Source organism: Microcaecilia unicolor, chromosome 9 (genome assembly GCF_901765095.1).
Source record: "Microcaecilia unicolor chromosome 9, aMicUni1.1, whole genome shotgun sequence".
Classification (NCBI taxonomy): Eukaryota; Metazoa; Chordata; class Amphibia; order Gymnophiona; family Siphonopidae; genus Microcaecilia; species Microcaecilia unicolor.
In genome coordinates this window covers 159,471,122-159,489,997 of record NC_044039.1, presented here as the reverse complement: position 1 = coordinate 159,489,997, position 18,876 = coordinate 159,471,122, and the positions used below count along the sequence as shown (strand labels likewise).

Sequence of the window (18,876 nt, the reverse complement as noted above, 5' to 3'; positions counted from 1 at the left end):
ATGTTGGGTGACTGTGATAAGTGATGTGAGAGGATGGGTAGGTTAATTGATTCTATCACTGCTGTCTTTAAAATACAGCAAGTCAATGTGGGTAGATTAATTGATTCTACCACCATCCTCTTTAAAAGATAGAGGGCCCAACTTTGGGTCCTCTGTGTTTGCATTGCCATGGCTAGGAGTGTGGGATATTTGCAGCTACAGCAACCTAGAATTCAGTTTACCACACAATTCACTAATATAGAGCAGTAATTATATGGCAGCTTTATTGGTGGACACAGCTAAACGATTTGACCTTGCTAACCATAGAGAGCACCCCTGCTGATAAAACAAAAAATAAAACCCTGCTACCTAAAAATGATACAGTGCCATGAAATGTCCAGCTTTAAAATGTAATTACGATATATAAAACAGGGCCATCCTAAGGGCCTTGTGAGCAATGCAACTGCATAGGGTGTGAGAGAGTTGGGATGCAAAACCTCTCTCCATCCATTGTCTTCCCTATGGTGGTCATGGTGCAGTAGGTGAGGTGGGGTGCTAGGGAGCATGTCGCACAGGGCATGATCCTTGCTCAGGATACCCCTGATTGGCCTTTTACTAAGGTGTGCTAAGGATTAGTGCACACTAAATATATCACAGCCCATTGTATACCTGTGGGCTGCACGGCACTTAACGCACACTAATTTGTTAGCATGCACTAAATCCGTTAGCGCACCATAGTAATAGGAATCCTTTGTTTTGTTATACTGCAAATAATTAAAACGTCTAAGTGGTTTATCATCCTAAGTAGACAAGGGAAGAAGGAAAGCTGAAAAAGAAACACAAGGAAACCTATGATACAAATTGTATGTTATTCCCCTAATTCTATAAAAGTCGCCAAAAACGGCACATGCAAATTTGGGTGCGCCCAATTTGCATGTGAAATTTAATTGAATAACAAGCTAATTAGTACTAATAATTGGCTATTTAGCAAGCAATTATTAGCAATAGATTTAATTGGCATATATGCATGTAAATTTAGGTGTGGGATCAGCACCTAACTTTTCCATGCAATCTGAAAAAGGGGATGTGGAAATGGGAGGGTAATGGAGTGGATCAGATAGGGTAGTAGGAGATTTTGTAGCCATAGTTACTGTAGATAATTCTGATTGCGGGGGTAATTTAAAGATATCGAAAATTGTGCTTCCAGTACTCTCATATGGATAGGATAGTGGATGAACACAGAAAGATGATGAAGAGACTTAGGATTGAATATCTAGTACCTTTTTGTGAAAGGCCGCTGCAAAGTTGTCAGCTTGTAGGGTCGAGTTTATAGGACAATGCTGAGAAAAGTTTGTGAGTTGCCAAAAATTTTTTAAAGAGGTGGTAAGGGTTAGGGTCCTGCTTTAGAAAAGTAGTGATATAATTTTTTTTTTTTTAGCTGATTGAATAGGTTGCTTATAAGCTCTCGCTGTTGCCTTAAACTGTGATAAATAGCATGGAAGGCAATGTTTTTGCCAGATGCGTTCTGAGTGGTGAAGTTCCCTGTTAAGAAGGGAGAGTCCTTGGTGATACCAGAGATAGGAATGATGGGAGACTATCTTTTTAGTTTGAATTGGAGAAGTTCTATCTAATGTGGTGGAAAGGGTAGAAGTTTTGTTTTTATTTTTATTCATTACCTAAAAAGGTGAATGTGATATTAGTCTATTGGTATTGTGGTAAGTTGCATCCATATAACCCTTCTTTCTTAAATGATGGATAGAAGCCTCCTTTAACTTGAATGGAAATAACCCCTCACTGAAAGAGAAATTAATTGAAGATAGACAGTGCCGTAGCGAGGGCTAATGACACCCGGGGCGGGTCGCCTCTGCGCACCCCCCCCCCCCGGGTGCAGCACGGCGTGACCCCCCCCCTCTGCAGGCACCCCCTCCAGAGCGATACCCCCCCCCCCCCCGGACTGCATTCTTACCTGCGGGAGGGCCGATCCGCCCCGAGTGCACGTCACTCAGAGCTGCGTCGGCCCCGCTGGTTCCCTGCTCTCTCTGCCCCGGAACAGGAAGTAACCTGTTCCGGGGCAGAGGGAGCAGGGAACCAGCGGGGCCGGCACCCCCCCCCCCCCCAAGCACGTGCAGCCGGGGCGGACCGCTCCTCCAGCCCCCCCCCCCTTCCTACGCCACTGAAGATAGAAGAGGCAGCCAAAAATATCACCTGCCTCTTGAATGAATGCCAGGAAAAGAAATCTAATAAAACATCCCTTTCATTTTAAGCTACTGTAGAGGGAGAGGATGGCAACACCTCTGTACTGGTAATTCTCTCACATACATTATTGCTACCTTTATGTAGACAAATATATACTAAAGGAGCCTGCAAATAAGGGGTTTTTTTGTTCTTATCTCTTCTCTTTATTAATAAAACACAAAACGGCAAGTAGTGAATCCATAGGTTGACATGATAAAACTAAAATCTTGATATTAACACCACTCATCCAATTTTGTCCATATGTTGTATTTACAGGCAGGCTGTTCCAGTTTTTCACAGGTTTCCCTCCTCATATTTTCTATACAGAATAACATATTTTACTATAGATTCATTTCTGGAGGATAAGAGCTTTTCCAGTGAGTGATCTGGAGTTTGATGGCTATTGTAAACGTAAAGTCTTAAAGTGAAATATCTTCTTTAGTTAGCCTCATGTCAACTGCCAACAATTTCCAGATTAAAATTTTAAAGTAAGAGGATCACCAACATGCAATTAATAGCCAGCCTGTTTAGGAGACGGTAAGTGCTCCTGTGTTAAGCCCATGTTATCCAGTTAGTGCACGCTAATCAGAATGGTCTAGCTGGATAACGTTTGAATGTCCATTTCCTGCCAATGTGATGAATCTGCTTTTTCCAGTCTATAAATTCCTTGGTGGTGGGGTCATATAGAACACAATACAACAACAACCCAGCACCAAAACAGATAACTTAAAGCGGGTATGGTCTTGATCTCATTAGTGACTCGTTTCACACTGAGACTCAGCTTAGTGATTCACTGAATTCATCATTGTTCATCTTACATGCATAAAATTTCCTTCTGTTTGTTTAACTAAACTCTTTATTCAATTTTTAAATTTTCATAAAAAGCTACTTAGCTTAATCTGTCCTTCAGCGATTTAATATCGACAGATTAAGCTAAGTAGCTTTTTATGAAAATTTAAAAATTGGATGAAGAGTTTAGTTAAATAAACAGAAGGAAATTTTATGCATGTAAGATGACCAATGACGAATTCAGTTTATCACTGAGCTGAGTCTCAGTGTGAAATGAGTCACTGCTGAGGTCAAGAACATACCCGCTTTAAGTTATTTGTTTTGGTGCTGGATTGTTGTTGTTTTGCAAAAAAAAAAAAAAAAAAAAAAAAAACGTGACACAAACAGGCAAATTACTGTAAAACCCTTGAGCACATTTTACAGGAAGCTTTGTTTGGTGCACTATCCATGCATTAAGGCTTAAAGCACTTTAGTAAAAGTGCCTCTAAGTTTGTACTTGAGCTAAAAGGGTTAAATAACTTGCCCACGATTACTAAGAGCATTAGTGAGATTTGGACCATGGTCCCCTTCATTCTTATCCCACTGCTTTAACCACTAGATTTATATACAGTGAACCATTATATGCAAGTATATCTCATGCATATTCATTGTGGTAATCCTGAAAACCCAACTGGCTAGGTGCACCTATCAGTCATTATCTACTACCCAGTATGTAAAGTCTTTCTGTTGGCTTTATCATCATCTGAAACAGAGCAGACAAAATACACAGAACATGTTACCACCTGAAACTTAAGAAAATAATTCCTACACTTCTGTCACTGCAGTGTTCCATTTAAATATGCTGAAACTGATTCTATTACCCAGTTCCATAAAACTGAATAGAAAATACCAAAAAGGAATCTTTCAATCTGATAACTATTCAAAGACTATCAAAGTTGTTTTTGGCTTCAGAAAGTTAGTATCTTCATAGAGCTCAAAGATAGATATACGTTACCAAAAGGAATCTAAGGCAGGGGGTGGTCATCCTTGATCTGCATGCCCTACTGGGGGATGTGGTAAACATTTTGGCTTGACATCCTGCCTCAGATACTCAGGTGCAGCCCTGGTCTGGGCCTAGCCATTCATCAGAAACACATGTTGTTGCTCCTTTCAAAGCCACTCCCTAGTGCCAGCAACTAGAATATGATGGAGTGGTAGGTGCACTTTTTTTTTTGTTACATTTGTACCCCACGCTTTCCCACTCATGGCAGGCTCAATGCGGCAGGCAAGTGACTTGCCCAGAGTCACAAGGAGCTGCCTGTGCAAGGAATCAAACTCAGTTCCTCAGTTCCCCAGGACCAAAGTCCACCACCCTAACCACTAGGCAACTCCTCCACTTCAGGGCCAACCAAGGAAAAAGGTGCTTTTCCAGAATTTTCAGTCCCACACAGAGTAAGAGAAAAGGTAAACAAAGAGAGAGACTGGTATAACCTTCAATGTGTATGTGAGAGAGACATAAGCAGGGCCAGGGAAAGTGTTATGTTTTATGGAATAGAATAAAAATTACAAGAGAGACAGGAAGAATGAGAAACCTGAGACATATGGATATGAAAAGAGCAAGAACTGTGACAGAAAACCTCAGGATAGACCCCAGTTCAGGAAGTGTCTGCAGCCAGTCCTTGACAGCGCATGCTTACTGAGCACTCATTACCTCATCATGGGAGAAGCTGATGCTACATGATGTGGTATAGCATGTGTGGATATCATGGCAACTGCATCCCAGACAGCACACAAGAGTGGAAGATGCCATACACAATTCCCAAGTTCCTCAGTAAAAACGTTTATTGTTCAATTATATAATGGTGCTGACAAATTGAACCCCACATGGGCTGCGTTTTGGCACCCAAGCCTTCCTCAGAGGTAAGCACTTTCACACACATGTTGTGTGAATGTAAAATAGTTAATACTTTTTGGACAGATATATGGTCGATCATGACCAAAGTTTTTCAACTTCACATCCCTATTGTGCTTCCAATAGTCATTTTTAAGTCTAACTCTATATCTCATTTATTATTAGGTAAACACAAAAAAAACGTTTTGTTATACTAATTAGATATACTAATTACCATATCTCAGAAATGAATACTAACCAATTCCTTTTCCAATCTAAATATACAATATTGGTGGCAAAATGTACTATATTATCATAAATTAGAATTAGCTTCAGCAGAATTATTTGGAATGAATGTAAAGAAATATTGTTTGGTCACCAATAGAAGAGTATTTGCAATCCCTACAACATGTGTGAAATTTATATTTATAACCTATGTATCATTTTAATTGTTTGCACAAAGTATTATCTTCCATCCTCCCTTATTCCCTTCTTTTTTTGTGTCTCTTTACCTTTGCAGTCATCTCTGAATGGACTTTTTTTTCTTCACATATTTTTCTATCATTGTTAATCCTGTTTACACAGGTTGTACATTTCTGTACATTTCTTTATTGTTCATACTTTATATAATGTTAACATGTTTATCAAAAACTCTAATAAAATATCGGGGAATAAAAAGAAGCTTTAAAAGTGAATTTGCTGCTATCTGACTCCTCCTCAAATTCAAGTTTTGAAGCTTCTGTGCTTAGTACATTGATTATTATTATTATTATTATTATTATTTATTACATTTGTACTCCGCTCTTTCCCACATACGGCAGGTCCAGTGCGGCATACATAGTAAAAGAAAGCATCTTACATGGTAAAGAATACAGTAAAAACAAGGAAATGTAGGAACAGTATTATAAATTGTGATGATCATAACTATTTACATTATAAAAGGCATTACAAAGGACATGTGAAAAGAACATAATGAACTAGAATAGGGAAGGTAGACAAGGATATGATAGGTGAAAGGGAAGGAGAATGGGAGGGAAATGGTAAAGGATGGAGGGAAGAAGATGAGGGATTGAGTATAACATTGGGGTCAGAGTAAGCGTCAACGTCTTAGCAGGAGTATCATAGGTGATCTGGTGGAATTAAGCTGGTCCATTAGGGTAAACTTGCTTGAAAAAATGGGACTTTAACATTTTCCTGAAAGGTAAATAGTTATTAATAGCTTGGATGGTCTTGGGAGAGCATTCCAAAGTTGACTACCCAGAAAGGAGAAACTGGATGCATAGTATGTTTTGTACTTGACACTTTTGCAGTTTGGGAGGTGTAGATTGAGGTATGTTTGCGATGACATTGTTCTATTTCTAATTGGGAGGTCAATCAGGTTGTTCATATAACTGGGGGATTCTCCTGATATGATCTTATGGATAATTGTATGGACCTTGAAGTATATTCTCTCTTTGATGGGGATCCAGTGAAGCCTTTCTCGAAGGGGTGAGGTGCTTTCAAATCTTGACTTTCCAAATATAAGTCTGGCTGCCGTGTTCTGGGCAGTCTGAAAACTTTTCAGGACTTGGGATTTACATCCAAGGAAAACACTGTTACAATAATCAACCTGAGTGATGACTGTGGATTGAACCAGGTTCTGGAAATGGAAGATAGGATTTCACTCGCTTCAGGATCCACATCATATTAAACATTTTCTTTGTGATCAGTTTAGTGTGGTTATCAAAGGATAGATGTCTATCTATTGTAACTCCAAGGATCTTTAAACTACTGGAGATGGGGATGATTACATCTGGAGTATTGAGGGTGGCCGGGAGAGATGGGGAGTATTGGGACGAGATTACATTTCCTTATATTCTTTTGTCTGGCTGATGTGTATTGCCCAAGATCAGAAGGAGCAGCAGAGGGATTTGAACTGGGCACCTATGGATGTCAAGCCTGGTATTCTAACCACTAGGCCACTCCTCCACTCATTAATGTTAATGCACATTAATGCATGTTAATGAAATTTGCTCATGTTAAATACTACTACTACTACTACTACTACTACTACTACTACTTAGCATTTCTATAGCGCTGCCAGGGTTACGCAGCGCTGTACAAGTTTAAACATGGGGAAGGACAGTCCCTGCTCAAGAGAGCTTACAATCTAAAGGTAAAAACTATGTAGTCAGTGTAGGTATCAGGAATGGGAAGGTAGTTAGGCACCAAAAGCAAGGGAGAAGAGATGGGCCTTGAGTAGCATTAATGCACCGTAATAGGTAATCATATGCATTAGCACATCAACATACATTAGTAAATCAAGCCCTAATAGACTCTGTTCAAAGCTCCCAGTGTAACTTAGTTCAAAAAAATAAAACAGCAACTCGGGAAGCAACTTAGCTTGAATATTGACCTCAAGGAATACAAGCATTACATAAAATTAAGAGTAATAATACATCAAGAGAAACAAATTGAAAAGTGCATAATCTAACCATTGTACTAAGTCTCATTTCACTGGGTAAGTGAGGAGTAAGTGGGTGGCGTGAATAAAGCTCTGAATATACTGTCTGTACTGTTTTAATATACTATTGTAATATAGTCCTGATATAGCTGATGTAAGCCACATTGAGCCTACAACCAGTGGGAAAATGTGGGATATAAATGCTTTAAATAAATAAATAAATAAATAAATAGTATTTATAAGTGTGGGGGTCATATCAGGTATGTTATGTGGGAGTGCAGCATTTATATAAATAGGATGTGTGGGGGTCTGAGTACAAGGGATTGCTGCTGTGAGAGGGCACAGAGATGTGGGTTGTGGGGCCTAAGTGCAGAACGATGTGTGAGGTATGCCTGTAAATGAGGTGATGTGTATGGGATGGGATCAATTTCCTGTACAAAACTGTGTAACAGTGAACTAAGACAAATATGCCTGTGAGGAGATCACACAAAAGAGGCTACTTGGGGTTATATAGGTTGGTGGGTGTTGAGAGGAGAGTATACATGTGGATGTGGTTGATTGAGGATGTATGTGTGTTTGTTTGGGGGTGTGAGGATGTTCTAAACCCCCTCCTCCCTCACTTAATTTATTCTCAACTCCATCTTCTTCATTCACTCCTCTTGCCCTCCTTTTTGCACTCCTTACCCCATTTCGCTTCCCACAAGCTCTCAGAGCAGTTGCAAATGTATGCAGGAAAATGTGAGCAGCAATATCTGCTGCATTTATGAGGCAGTTTTATAAAGATACATAGACATACACATTGGACTAGATTCTATATATGGCACCTGACAAAACTGAGCAGTAAAAAAATACACCTAGGCATATTCTCTAAAGTACACCTAAATTTTATGGAATAGACTTAAATTTCTACGCGGTATATAGAATACACCAAGCGCCTCTCCACGCAACCAAATTTAGTCACGGCCATTTACGCCATTTTCTACTTGGTGTAAATCCGATGCCTAAATGAGGCGTAGATCGAGTGTATTCTATAACAATGTGCATATATTTTCTAAATGTCCATGCCACGCCCATTTTCAAGTATGTGACTTAGAATTTACATGCACCATGTTACAGAATACACTTAGGGCCCTGTTTACTAAGCCGTGTTATAGGCGTGAATATTCACCAGATATATATGCTGTTCCAAAACCTAATACTTTGGAAACAGATAGAATGTTCTCTTCATACAAGTACTGTATACAAAGTATGAGATAAGTTTAGTTTTTCAAAACTTGAGGTTCACTCTTATAGCTTCAGGACTGCAGCACCTGAAATTATCAATATCTGTTACTTATTTATGGCCATGTTTTCTCTTTGTATATCTTCTTAAATTCATTTTCTTTTTATGTTACAACTGCTTTTATATTTTTATATTTCATGACTGTTGTACGGACCTATGGTTGACCAAACTTTTTTCCAAAGAGAACATTACAATAATGTATTAAATATTTATGTTTTGCTTTGAGCAGTTTGGCACAGGCGTATGTTTGCTGGAAAGAACACCAGGCTCTACAGTACTTCAGCCTTGGAATATTTTTAGAAAATAATGTCATTGGAATCAAATCTGTTCTTGAAACTCTATAGATCTTTTTGCTGATTTGTACATTGTTGTCTTGAACAGATTATTTTACAATGTGTGTATTGTTAAATTTATAGAATTCATGGTATAAGCTTCAACGTACAAAGGGGTCCTTTTACTAAGCTATGGTAAAAGCAGGTTTTCACCACAGCCAGGGCACAGCCATTAAAAAGAATTACCATGGGAGCAGTAGCGTACCAAGAGTAGGACAGTACAGGCAACAAGGAGGTGTGTGGAGCAGGCACGCGGCTGTCGGCTCTGCTACTTCCTGTTCCGGGGCAGGGGACCGGTAGAACCAACAGCTGTGCACCTGCTCCACGCACCCCTTGCTGGGAGGAAAGGTCAGGTGATGCGCTTCGTGAGGTGTGGCACACCTTGGGGGGGGGGGGTGACACACCAAGGGGAGCACAGCGGCAACAAGGTAGGAACACCACTTCATAGCTCACTGACACCTATTTTGCAGGCAGTAAGGGCTCACATGGCAACCCCATGCTAACCAGTTAGTGAGTGTTAATGTGGATGTGCTGATTACTACTCTCCGCCCCCAGACACGCTCCCTCCAAGAATTCTTTTTTTTACATTTTTTAGCACATGGGTAGAGTGCACAGAATATGAACTTACCACAGGATACCTGAGTGCATCCCATGGTAAGCCATTTTTAGCTGCAGTAAGCATGCACTAGCACTTACCACAGCTTGGTAACAAAATCCCTAAATTAAAAGTTGTAGATTAGGAATATGCAGTCCCAAAAACTAAAGTTTTGTTTAGCTTGCTTTTTCATTTAATGTTTTATTTTATTCACATTTTTGTTTTAATTTTTGGGGCAGTGTAGTCAATGATAAACCTATTGCTCAATAATGCACACTTGCTCCCAGATTATATATGTGGCGCTGAAATTTCGGCATGGATTGAAGCGTGCACAAATAAAATGTTTAATGAGCCAACTAACATCAATTATTTGTTGTTAACAATCAACCATTGAAGTTAATTGGCAATAATTTGGATTTGTGTTTGCATCTGCCTGCACACTATTCCATAACCATGGGCGTCCAATTCCCATAGTGTGCAACCCAAAAGGAGGCATGGCGAATGGGAGGGGCATGGGCAGGTCATGGGTATTTTGAGAAAATTGGTGTCCAAATTGGGCACTAGAAATTACACCATGGTTCAGCGTATTAGCAGTTAGCATATCTAGGTTTTAAAAGGTTTTGACAAGTTCCTAGAGGAAAAATCCATAGTCTGCTATTGAGACAGACATAAGGAAGCTACTGTTTGCTCTGGGATTGGTAGCATGGAATGCTGCTACTATTTGGGGGGGGGTCCTTTTACTAAGGTGCGCTGAAAAATGGCCTGTGCTGGTGTAGATGCATATATTGGACGCGCGCAGGTCCATTTTTCAGTGTGCCTGCAAAAAAGGCCTTTTTCTGGCAGAAAATGGATGTGTGATGAAATAAAAATTGGCGCGCATCCATTTTGGGCCTGAGACCTTAACCGCCACCCATTGACCTAGCGGTAAAGTCTCATGCATTAACCGAGCAGTAATGGTCTATGTGCATACAATGCTGATTACTGCCCGGTTAGTGCTGCATGCTGAAAATGTTCTAGCACACCTAGTGGACGCATGTAAAAAATGAAATTACCGCCCGGGCCCTGCGGTAGCGAGGCAATAGTTCAAAATTGATGCGCCTATGCGGCTTAGTAAAAGGGCCCCCTGGGTTTCTGCCAGGTACTTGTGACCTGGCTTGGCCACTGTTGGAAACAGGATACTGGGTTAGATGGACCATTGGTTTGACCCAGTTTGGCTATTCTTATGTATTTATGTAGCAGGAGTAAGTGTGGGTGCCCAGAGTTGGATGCGAAAACTGGCACTAAGCACTATTTTGTAAAGGCCGCGCACTCTGTACAGAATCATTCTTAGCACCTATCTTTTTCAGCACCATGATTTTGGCACCATTTATAGAGTCCACCCCTGGTGTGCTTTATTGAACAACTAGTAAAAAAGGCCCGTTTCTGAAACAAATGAAATGGGCGCTAGCCAGGTTTTCCTCATAGTGTGTATGTTTGAGTGAGTGTGTGTGTGAGAGTGACTGTGTGAGAGAGAGAGTGACTGTGCGATTGTGTGTCAGAGAGAGATTGTGTCTGTGTGGTTGTGTATCTATGAGTGAGTGTGTGTGTTTCAGAATGACTGTGTGCGAGTGCGTATGTGAGACACAGTGAGTGTGAGAGAGTGAGTGTGTTCCTCCCCCCCCTCCTACTCCTGTCTTCCCCTTTGCCCCCCTCTCTTCCCCCCTCTTATGATAGCTAAAGTAGCATCCCTTCCCTTACAGGCGAGGGCAGGACAAACACTCATGGGCAAACTTTGATCTACACCACCACAGATTTAGAATGTTGGGACTTATGGAGGCTTCAATAGAATGTTGGAGGTGCGTTTTATATATAGAGATAGTGTGAACTGTTGGCAAGAGAAAATTTCATGTTAAAAACGATATGGAAAATGTCAAGGAACATTTCCCATTTCATTTCAGATGAATGCACATTCTAATAGGCATAGGTTGTCAGTTCAAGCAATACGTAAGATTACTATGGGCTTCTTTTACAAAGCCACACTAGCGATTCACGCACAGCAAATGAGAGGAAGCCCATAGGAATTGAATGGGTTTCCTCTCATTTGCCGCACAGGAATCGCTAGCACAGCTTTGTAAAAGAAGCCCTATATTTATACCATTCCTGTGGTTCCCATTCTAGCAGATGACGTTTATGCTTTACAATATAAGGTAACAAAAACAATGGAACTGGATATTAAGGGAACAATATTTCAAAGCTTAGCTCGAGTTATCTGTAGCAGGGCTTATAGGAATAATATGGGCCCTGCTGCAGATAACTCGAGCTAAATGTTAGTAAAAGACCCCCTAAATGTTTATCCCTAAAGAACCCCCCTTTTGAAATTCCCTCTATCCTCAGTGAGAGGAAAAGTATACTCCTTATCCACAGATGTATACTTTTTCCATCAGTGAAATGAAGTGATGCCAGGGCACTGTAAAGTATGCATGGAGAGACTATACCAACAAGATGTGAGGGTTCTTAAGTAATCACAGTCTCTGCTGGACAAGACATCTAATATAATAATTCGCACCTCCAATGTTCTGAAGCTGACTCCGTGGCAGGGTGGCAGTGAAGCTGTGTAGTGTTCCTGGGGTCCGTAATCGCCCCGCCCTCGTGACGTTAGAAGGAGAAGGGACCAACCGCAGGCAATCGCACTCGCTCTCATTGCCTCGCCCTCGGAGGGAAGGGAAGGCTGCATAGCAACCGGCAAACAAACGTTACTCCATCCCGAACAGCCTTGATCCCCTGCCCCCTCCAGCCACCCAGTGATTCATCTCGCTCTCTTGATTACCTCCGTCGAAGCGGCTGCGTCATTGAAAGCCCTGCCCATCTCCAGCCTTCCCTTCGATTTCGTTCCCTCAGAGTCCCGCCTTCTGACGCCATTTCCTCTTTCCGCGAGGGTGGGACTCTGAGGGAACGAACTTGAAGGGAAGCCTACAGACGGGCAGGACTTTCAATAACGCGGCCGCTTCGACGGAGGTAATCAGGGGAGCGAGGAGAATCGCTGGGTGGCTGGAGGGGGGGCAGGGGACAGAGGAGAATCGGGTGGCTGGAGGGGGGCAGGGGACAGGAGAATCGCTGGGTGGCTGGAGGGGGGGCAGGGGAGAGAGAAGAATCGCTGGGTGGCTGGAGGGGGGCAGGGGAGAGAGGAGAATTGCTGGATGGCTGGAGGGGGGTGGGGGGGCAGGGGAGAATTGCTGGGTGGCTGGAGGGGGGTGGGGGGCAGGGGAGAGAGGAGAATCAGACACACTCGCACCCAGTCTCACTGTCTGTCACACACACACACTCGCACATTCACTCTCTCTCTCTCTCACACAGTCACTCTCACACACACTGTCTCAAACATACACACTCCGTGGAAAACCTTGCTAGCGCCCGTTTCATTTGTGTCAGAAACAGGCCTTTTTTACTAGTTTTCAAATAAAAACTCTGCAGAGAATTTCCCTTTCAAAATAAGCATGGAGGTAAATGGGTGCAAAATACCTATGGGACTGCATGTTATTGTGGAAAGACTAAAATGTCTCCTTAAGTGTTAAAGATTGCTTCAGTTACTAAAGATAAAATAAAGGCTTACAAACACTTACTATGATGCTATCTTCAGTTCTATACTCGAGGACTAAATCTAAATTAAAATAATATTGAACCATGCATATCTTCATCAAAATGAAACACATTAAAACCGAAAGCATAGTTTTCTCTAGTCAAGTCTGATACTGCATTTATGAGTACATAAAGCACTGTTAAACAAAAATGTTAACTTTAACAGCTATTGTTTTCCATATTTAGGCTCATAAATTGTAGATTGTACATGCATTTTAGCGGTTTGGTGCAAATATTTAGAGACCAGCTCTGTGTCTGGTGTAAGCGCTCCTTTCCAAATTAAAGACAAGTATTTCACCTGTTACACTAGTATTCTATAATGGAAAGTAGGAACATACATTCCTTTATAGAATAGGGCTCCTAAATATAGACTCGCTGTTATAGTATTGCCCTGATGTCATGTGGTGAGAACTTATTCTATAATGGCATTTGGGTGCCCAGATTCCATTCTAGAATACTAGTCTAACCTGATATTGGCATGTCTTATATCTCGGCACCTGAAGTTACACCAATTGTAGCGCTGGTGTAATTGCAGGTACCCAAATGTGGCATGGGCACTTGTAACTTGCAGAATTCTGTAAGTTGCACATGCCAGTGGCAGCCCCATCCATGTGAATGACCTCCTTGCGTTTATGCACTATGCCACTTACACATGTCCTTACATAATAGCGCTTAGGTGTATTCCTGCCACTTACATATGTAAGTATTCTCAATGCAGAAGGGTAGATAGTGGGATTCTCCAGGGGTCTGTGCTTGTACTGCTGCTTTTTAACGTATATATAGATGATCTAGAGTTGGAATAATTAGTGGGGTAATTAAATTTGCTGATGACACAAAGTTATTAAAAGTTGTTAAATCACAAGAGGATTGTGAAAAATTGCAAGAGGACCTTTCGAGACTGTGAGACTGGGCATCCAAATGGCAGATGATGTTTAATGGGAGCAACTGCAAAGTGATTCATGTGGGGAAGAGGACCCAAACAATTGCTACATGATGCAAGATTCCACATTAGGAATTCCTACCAAGGAAAAGGATATAGATGTCATTGTTATGATATGTTGAAAACCTCTGCTCAGTGTGTAGCGGTGGCTAAGAAAGCAAGCAGAATGTTAGGAATTATTAAGAAAGGAATGGAAAACTAAAATGAGAATGTTATAATGCCTTGATATTGTTCCATGGTGCGACCGCATCTGAAAAAAAGATATAGCGGAATTAGAAAACGATAAAGGGGATAGGATGACTTCCCTATGAGGACAGGTTAAAGTGACTAGGGCTCTTCAGATTGGAGAAGAGACAGCTAAGGAGAGATATGATAGAGATTTATAAAATACTAAGTGGAGTGGAACGGGTAGACGTGAATTGCTTGTTTACTCTTTCCAAAAATACTAGGACAAGGGAGCATGCAATGAAGCCACTAAGTAGTAAATTTAAAACAAACCAGAGAAAAATGTCTTCCCTCAACATGTAATCAATCTCTGGAATTTGTTGCTAGAGAAGATGGTAAAAGCAGTTAACTTAGCAGGGTTTAAAAAAAGGTTTGAATAAAATCCTAAATTTCTATAACCTATTATTAAGATGGACTTGGGAATATCCACTGCTTATTACTAGGATACACAACAAACTGTCAGTGGAGCAGCTCACACTTATTTATGATTTAATATGGGGATGTCTCATACTGTCACACAGGCACTTCTTTTTTGTGCTTCCTTAAAGCCTCAGCTTTAGTGACTTTAATTTGTGGGATATCTTCAAAATTAGATTGTAATCTCCCATTTTGTGGATAATTCCTTTTTATTGTGATCCATGTTGAATCTTATTTAGGAAATATTGTGGAATATAATATATTTATAATATAACATAGCATAGCATAGCATAGCATAGCATAAATATGGGTGCCCTCCTATAGAACTGCCCCTTCCCCTTTATGTGCATCCATGTTAATTGCAAATGACCTTAACAAGTGGCAAGGGATTTTTTATGTTGTAACTGCAGGAGACATGCTGGGCAAGCCCCAACAGTTACTGTACACTCTTTGCAATTACCATTGTTAATTCTGGCTGTTAACGCATGGTAAGTGCAAAATCTTACTGCATATTAGTAAAGAGGCCTTTAAGTTTTAGGAATTTTTAATATTGTGTCTGGTATGTAGAAACTAGTTCTGTTATTTTTTTATGTTTTGTATAATGTTGTAAACTAAATTAGACATTTTGCTAGCCTTTGGGAATCATTTTTGAAAGAGAACAACATCCAAAAAATAGCACAAAAGGCAGTTGGATGTATTTCTCACTGAAAAATGACTAAAGCGTATAATCAAACAAAAGAAAAAACAAACTGGTCCAAATCGCTAGTCCTTTTAGATCAGGATGTGTCTAAAGGGGACATTTCGGAGACGTGTGTGAAGAAGGGGATAAGGGAACAGAGAGGGGGGTACCGGCGGAGGAGAAGATAAGGCCCAGAGGAGGGGACAACCCAGATTCTTAGCTCAGGGAGTTCCACATGTCAGGAGAAAGCATAGATCATTTTCTCCAGAGGGCTGGAGGCAGGGTAAAAACTATGATTCCCAGCAGCCCTTGAGGAAGTCTTACAACAGAATCAAAGACTTCCTATCCCAGCAGAGCGACACTGGAGCCCAAGGGAAAGGCAGGTAAAGGTGAAACCCAAGACACGGAGGGGAGGCCAGGAATGGAGGACTAGCCTCTAAGCAGATCTAATCAGGGGGAGGAGGATCAGCTGGGGAATGGGTGGGGCGAGGAGCCCATGGAATGGAAAGGGGAAGAAAAAGAGGAAGAAATGAGGCAAGAGGAGCTGATAGAGATTGCAGCTCTGGCAAGATCCACAAGTAAAAGGCTCAGATAGCAGGTAACCGCTTAGTGCGGGGTCTTGGTAAATAAGGGAAGGAAGTGGTTATTGTAGAGGAGCCAGGGAGCAACGGGGTCAAGTGGGAGGAAGCCAGGAGATAGACATGACCAGAGGAGAGAGGGGATCCCTGGGAGCTCTCTGCCTCTGAACTGCTGATGGGATTTCTAAACTGCTTGTTTGAACTGCCTGTTTGGAAGTGCTTGTTTTCTTTGAATTGCTTGTTTTTCTTTGTGGAACGTTTTTTTTGCTTTTGGGATTACTTATTTTGAATTGCATCATTGGGACTGCTGAGATTCATGTCCTGTTGGTTTATCAACTGTATTTTTGAAGCTGTGGAGATTCCTGAACTGCTTTGCTTTTGGAACTGCATTATTAAAAACTACTTTTTCTAAACTGTTTGTTTTTGGGATTGCATTCTTGAAACCACTGGGATAATTTCCCTGGCGGATATCTCGGGATAGTACTGCTGACATACTTCAGGTCGGAGGGTATACCTGGAGGATTACAGGGAGTTGTACCTAAGTGGAATATCAAATAGAAAACTTGGGCCAGAGGCCAGAGTTTTCCTGAGAGGAGCAGAGGGATCCTTCACACATGACGTGGGTGTGACATGAGTAGTTTTATGGAATGAACGTCTCCAGCCCATAATGGATAGAAAAACAATTTCCCCATGGAGGAAAGAATAACATTTGCAATTAGACCTGCTTTAAAACCATCTAGGGTAAGAACAAAGCTGTCTTTAGACCCATTTGCAAATTTGTAGAGTTGGAGAGTGGAGGAAGTGATAGTTTGATAGAAAGTTGAGAGTTCCTGAGTGCTATGTTACTGTGTGTCTGTTTGCCCTAGTCTGAACTTTGTCACCTTTACATTCTCTGAATTGCCTCAACTCCTCTGTCCTTGTCCAACCCTGCTAGCCATCAGCAGCCACAACCACCCCTGCCTCTGTAAATCATTCCCTTCCCCAGTACTTACTGTCCCCAAGCCCACACGCCTCCTTACCTGTTTGGCTTCTGTCTATCCTTGTTGCTCTGTTTGTCCTGTGTGCTGCTGCGGTGTGTGTGAGGACTGTTGGTTGTTTGTATGTGAGAACTATTGATTGTTGCTGGGAGAGTGAGTGTTTAGTGGGTGTTGCATGAGTGTTTGTTGTTGCTGAGAGAGTGATAGCTGTGTGCTGCTGCTGTGTGTGACTGCATTGCTTGTTGGTGGTGGGAGAGTGAGGATTGGGAGCATGGAATATTGTTGCTAATTGGATTTCTGCCAGGTACTTTTGACCTGGATTGGCCATTGTTGGAAGCAGGATACTGGGCTAGATGGACCATTGTTCTCACCCAGTATGGCTATTCGTATGTTCTTATACGTTCTATCTAAAATGAGACTGAAAACATCATAAGGTGGAAATGTTTTCAAATGTTGTGTCTTTTTTTCAGGAAAGGCCTATGCTCCTGAATTCTATTATGATACCTACAACCCTTTGTGGCAAAACAGACCCCGTGTTTATGACTATAGCCTGCAGTGGACTCAAATGAACCCTGATGCAGTAGACCGTATTGTTGCATACCGCTTAGGAATCAAACAGGTAAGAAAAGAAATTTGGTATCACAAAATACTTTTTTTCTGGAATTCCAAAGGCCCATGTCATCTTATTCATGTCTTTTTTTTTTTATTAATTTGAAAGTTATGGTAATCTCTCCTCCAGATTTGCTGCTTTACTTCACAAACTTGTCATTTCATCTACGTACAAAACCCTAAATTTGTTAATACAAAATGCAATGGAGCAAAGTTTAAATATACATTCCCCTTAAAGGTTCTCAAAGGTATCACCTTATAAATGTTAGCAAGGTTAAATTAAATAATTTTCTATGAAGCTTAATTTATTCTCTCTCTCTCTCTCTCTCTCTCTATGTATATATACTTCTCCGAGGACAAGCAGGCTGCTTGTTCTCACATGTGGTTCGACGTCTGTGTCGGCCCAGGAATCGGACGGCATTTTGCAAGCAAAATATAAAAAATTTTTGCCAGAGTCTTCTGGCGTGCGCACACCGCGCATTCGCAGACTGATTTCCTGCCCATTGCGTGAGCGCATTCCCTCAGTTTTCTTTTCTCCGCGTTGAGGTTTGGTAGTTTTTTTTCTGCGCTCCTCTCAGGCCCAGGAAAGAGTCTTTGAGTTTTCTCTTTTTTTTCTCCTCATTTTTTCTTTATTTTATTACTATTGTCATTTAAAAAAACAAACAAACAAAACAAGTTCCCGTAGTGTACTTTTAGTTTTGTCCCCTTTCAAGTTTCCTTTGTTTTTCGTCGCAGCTGGTTTTTAGGACGCACGGTCGAGTTATTCCCTTATTTTTGTGCCCTTTTTCTTTTATCAGGCACAATCGCATCTTGATTTCGCCGAAGCTGTTTTTCCTTCCATGTCATCGAAGACACCCAGTGGCTTCAAACGTTGTACTCGGTCCAACCGGACCATCTCAGGTACCGATACCCATGCCTGGTGTATCCAGTGCCTTGGGCCCGACCACAGCCCAGCCACTTGCAGTCTGTGTCTTCGTATGAAGAAACGGACCCAAGCCTCTCGAGAAGCCCAACGAGAAAAGCTTTTTGGGGCTCAGTCTGGTCCTTTGACATTGGTACCGAGGTTGGCAGCATCGACATCAAGGGAAGCACCGATGTCGGCAGTGGAGGTAATGCTGAAAGACCAATTCATACTGGGAGCAGTGAAGCATCGAATGGGTCTCCACCTGCCTCGAGGCCTCCTATTATGCAGGCCCCCTGGGACCGACCTTCATCGGACCTGGCTCTGAGGAGGCGTGAGGATTCCACGTCCTCCTCATCGGTACCGAGGAGTCTTGATGACGGGCGTCGAGCGAAGGCGAAGAAGCACCA

The 18,876-nt window shown here is 41.6% G+C and overlaps 1 protein-coding gene across 1 annotated transcript in view; it reads left to right on the top strand.

Annotated features, from left to right (window-relative positions):
* Positions 1–18,876, top strand: part of MDGA2 (MAM domain containing glycosylphosphatidylinositol anchor 2) — a 1,114,501-nt gene that overhangs the window by 933,690 nt on the left and 161,935 nt on the right. Inside the window, exon 10 of the mRNA XM_030214886.1 lies at positions 17,427–17,575. Within this exon, the coding sequence (XP_030070746.1) occupies positions 17,427–17,575 (149 nt within the window). The remainder of the gene's footprint in view (positions 1–17,426; positions 17,576–18,876) is intronic.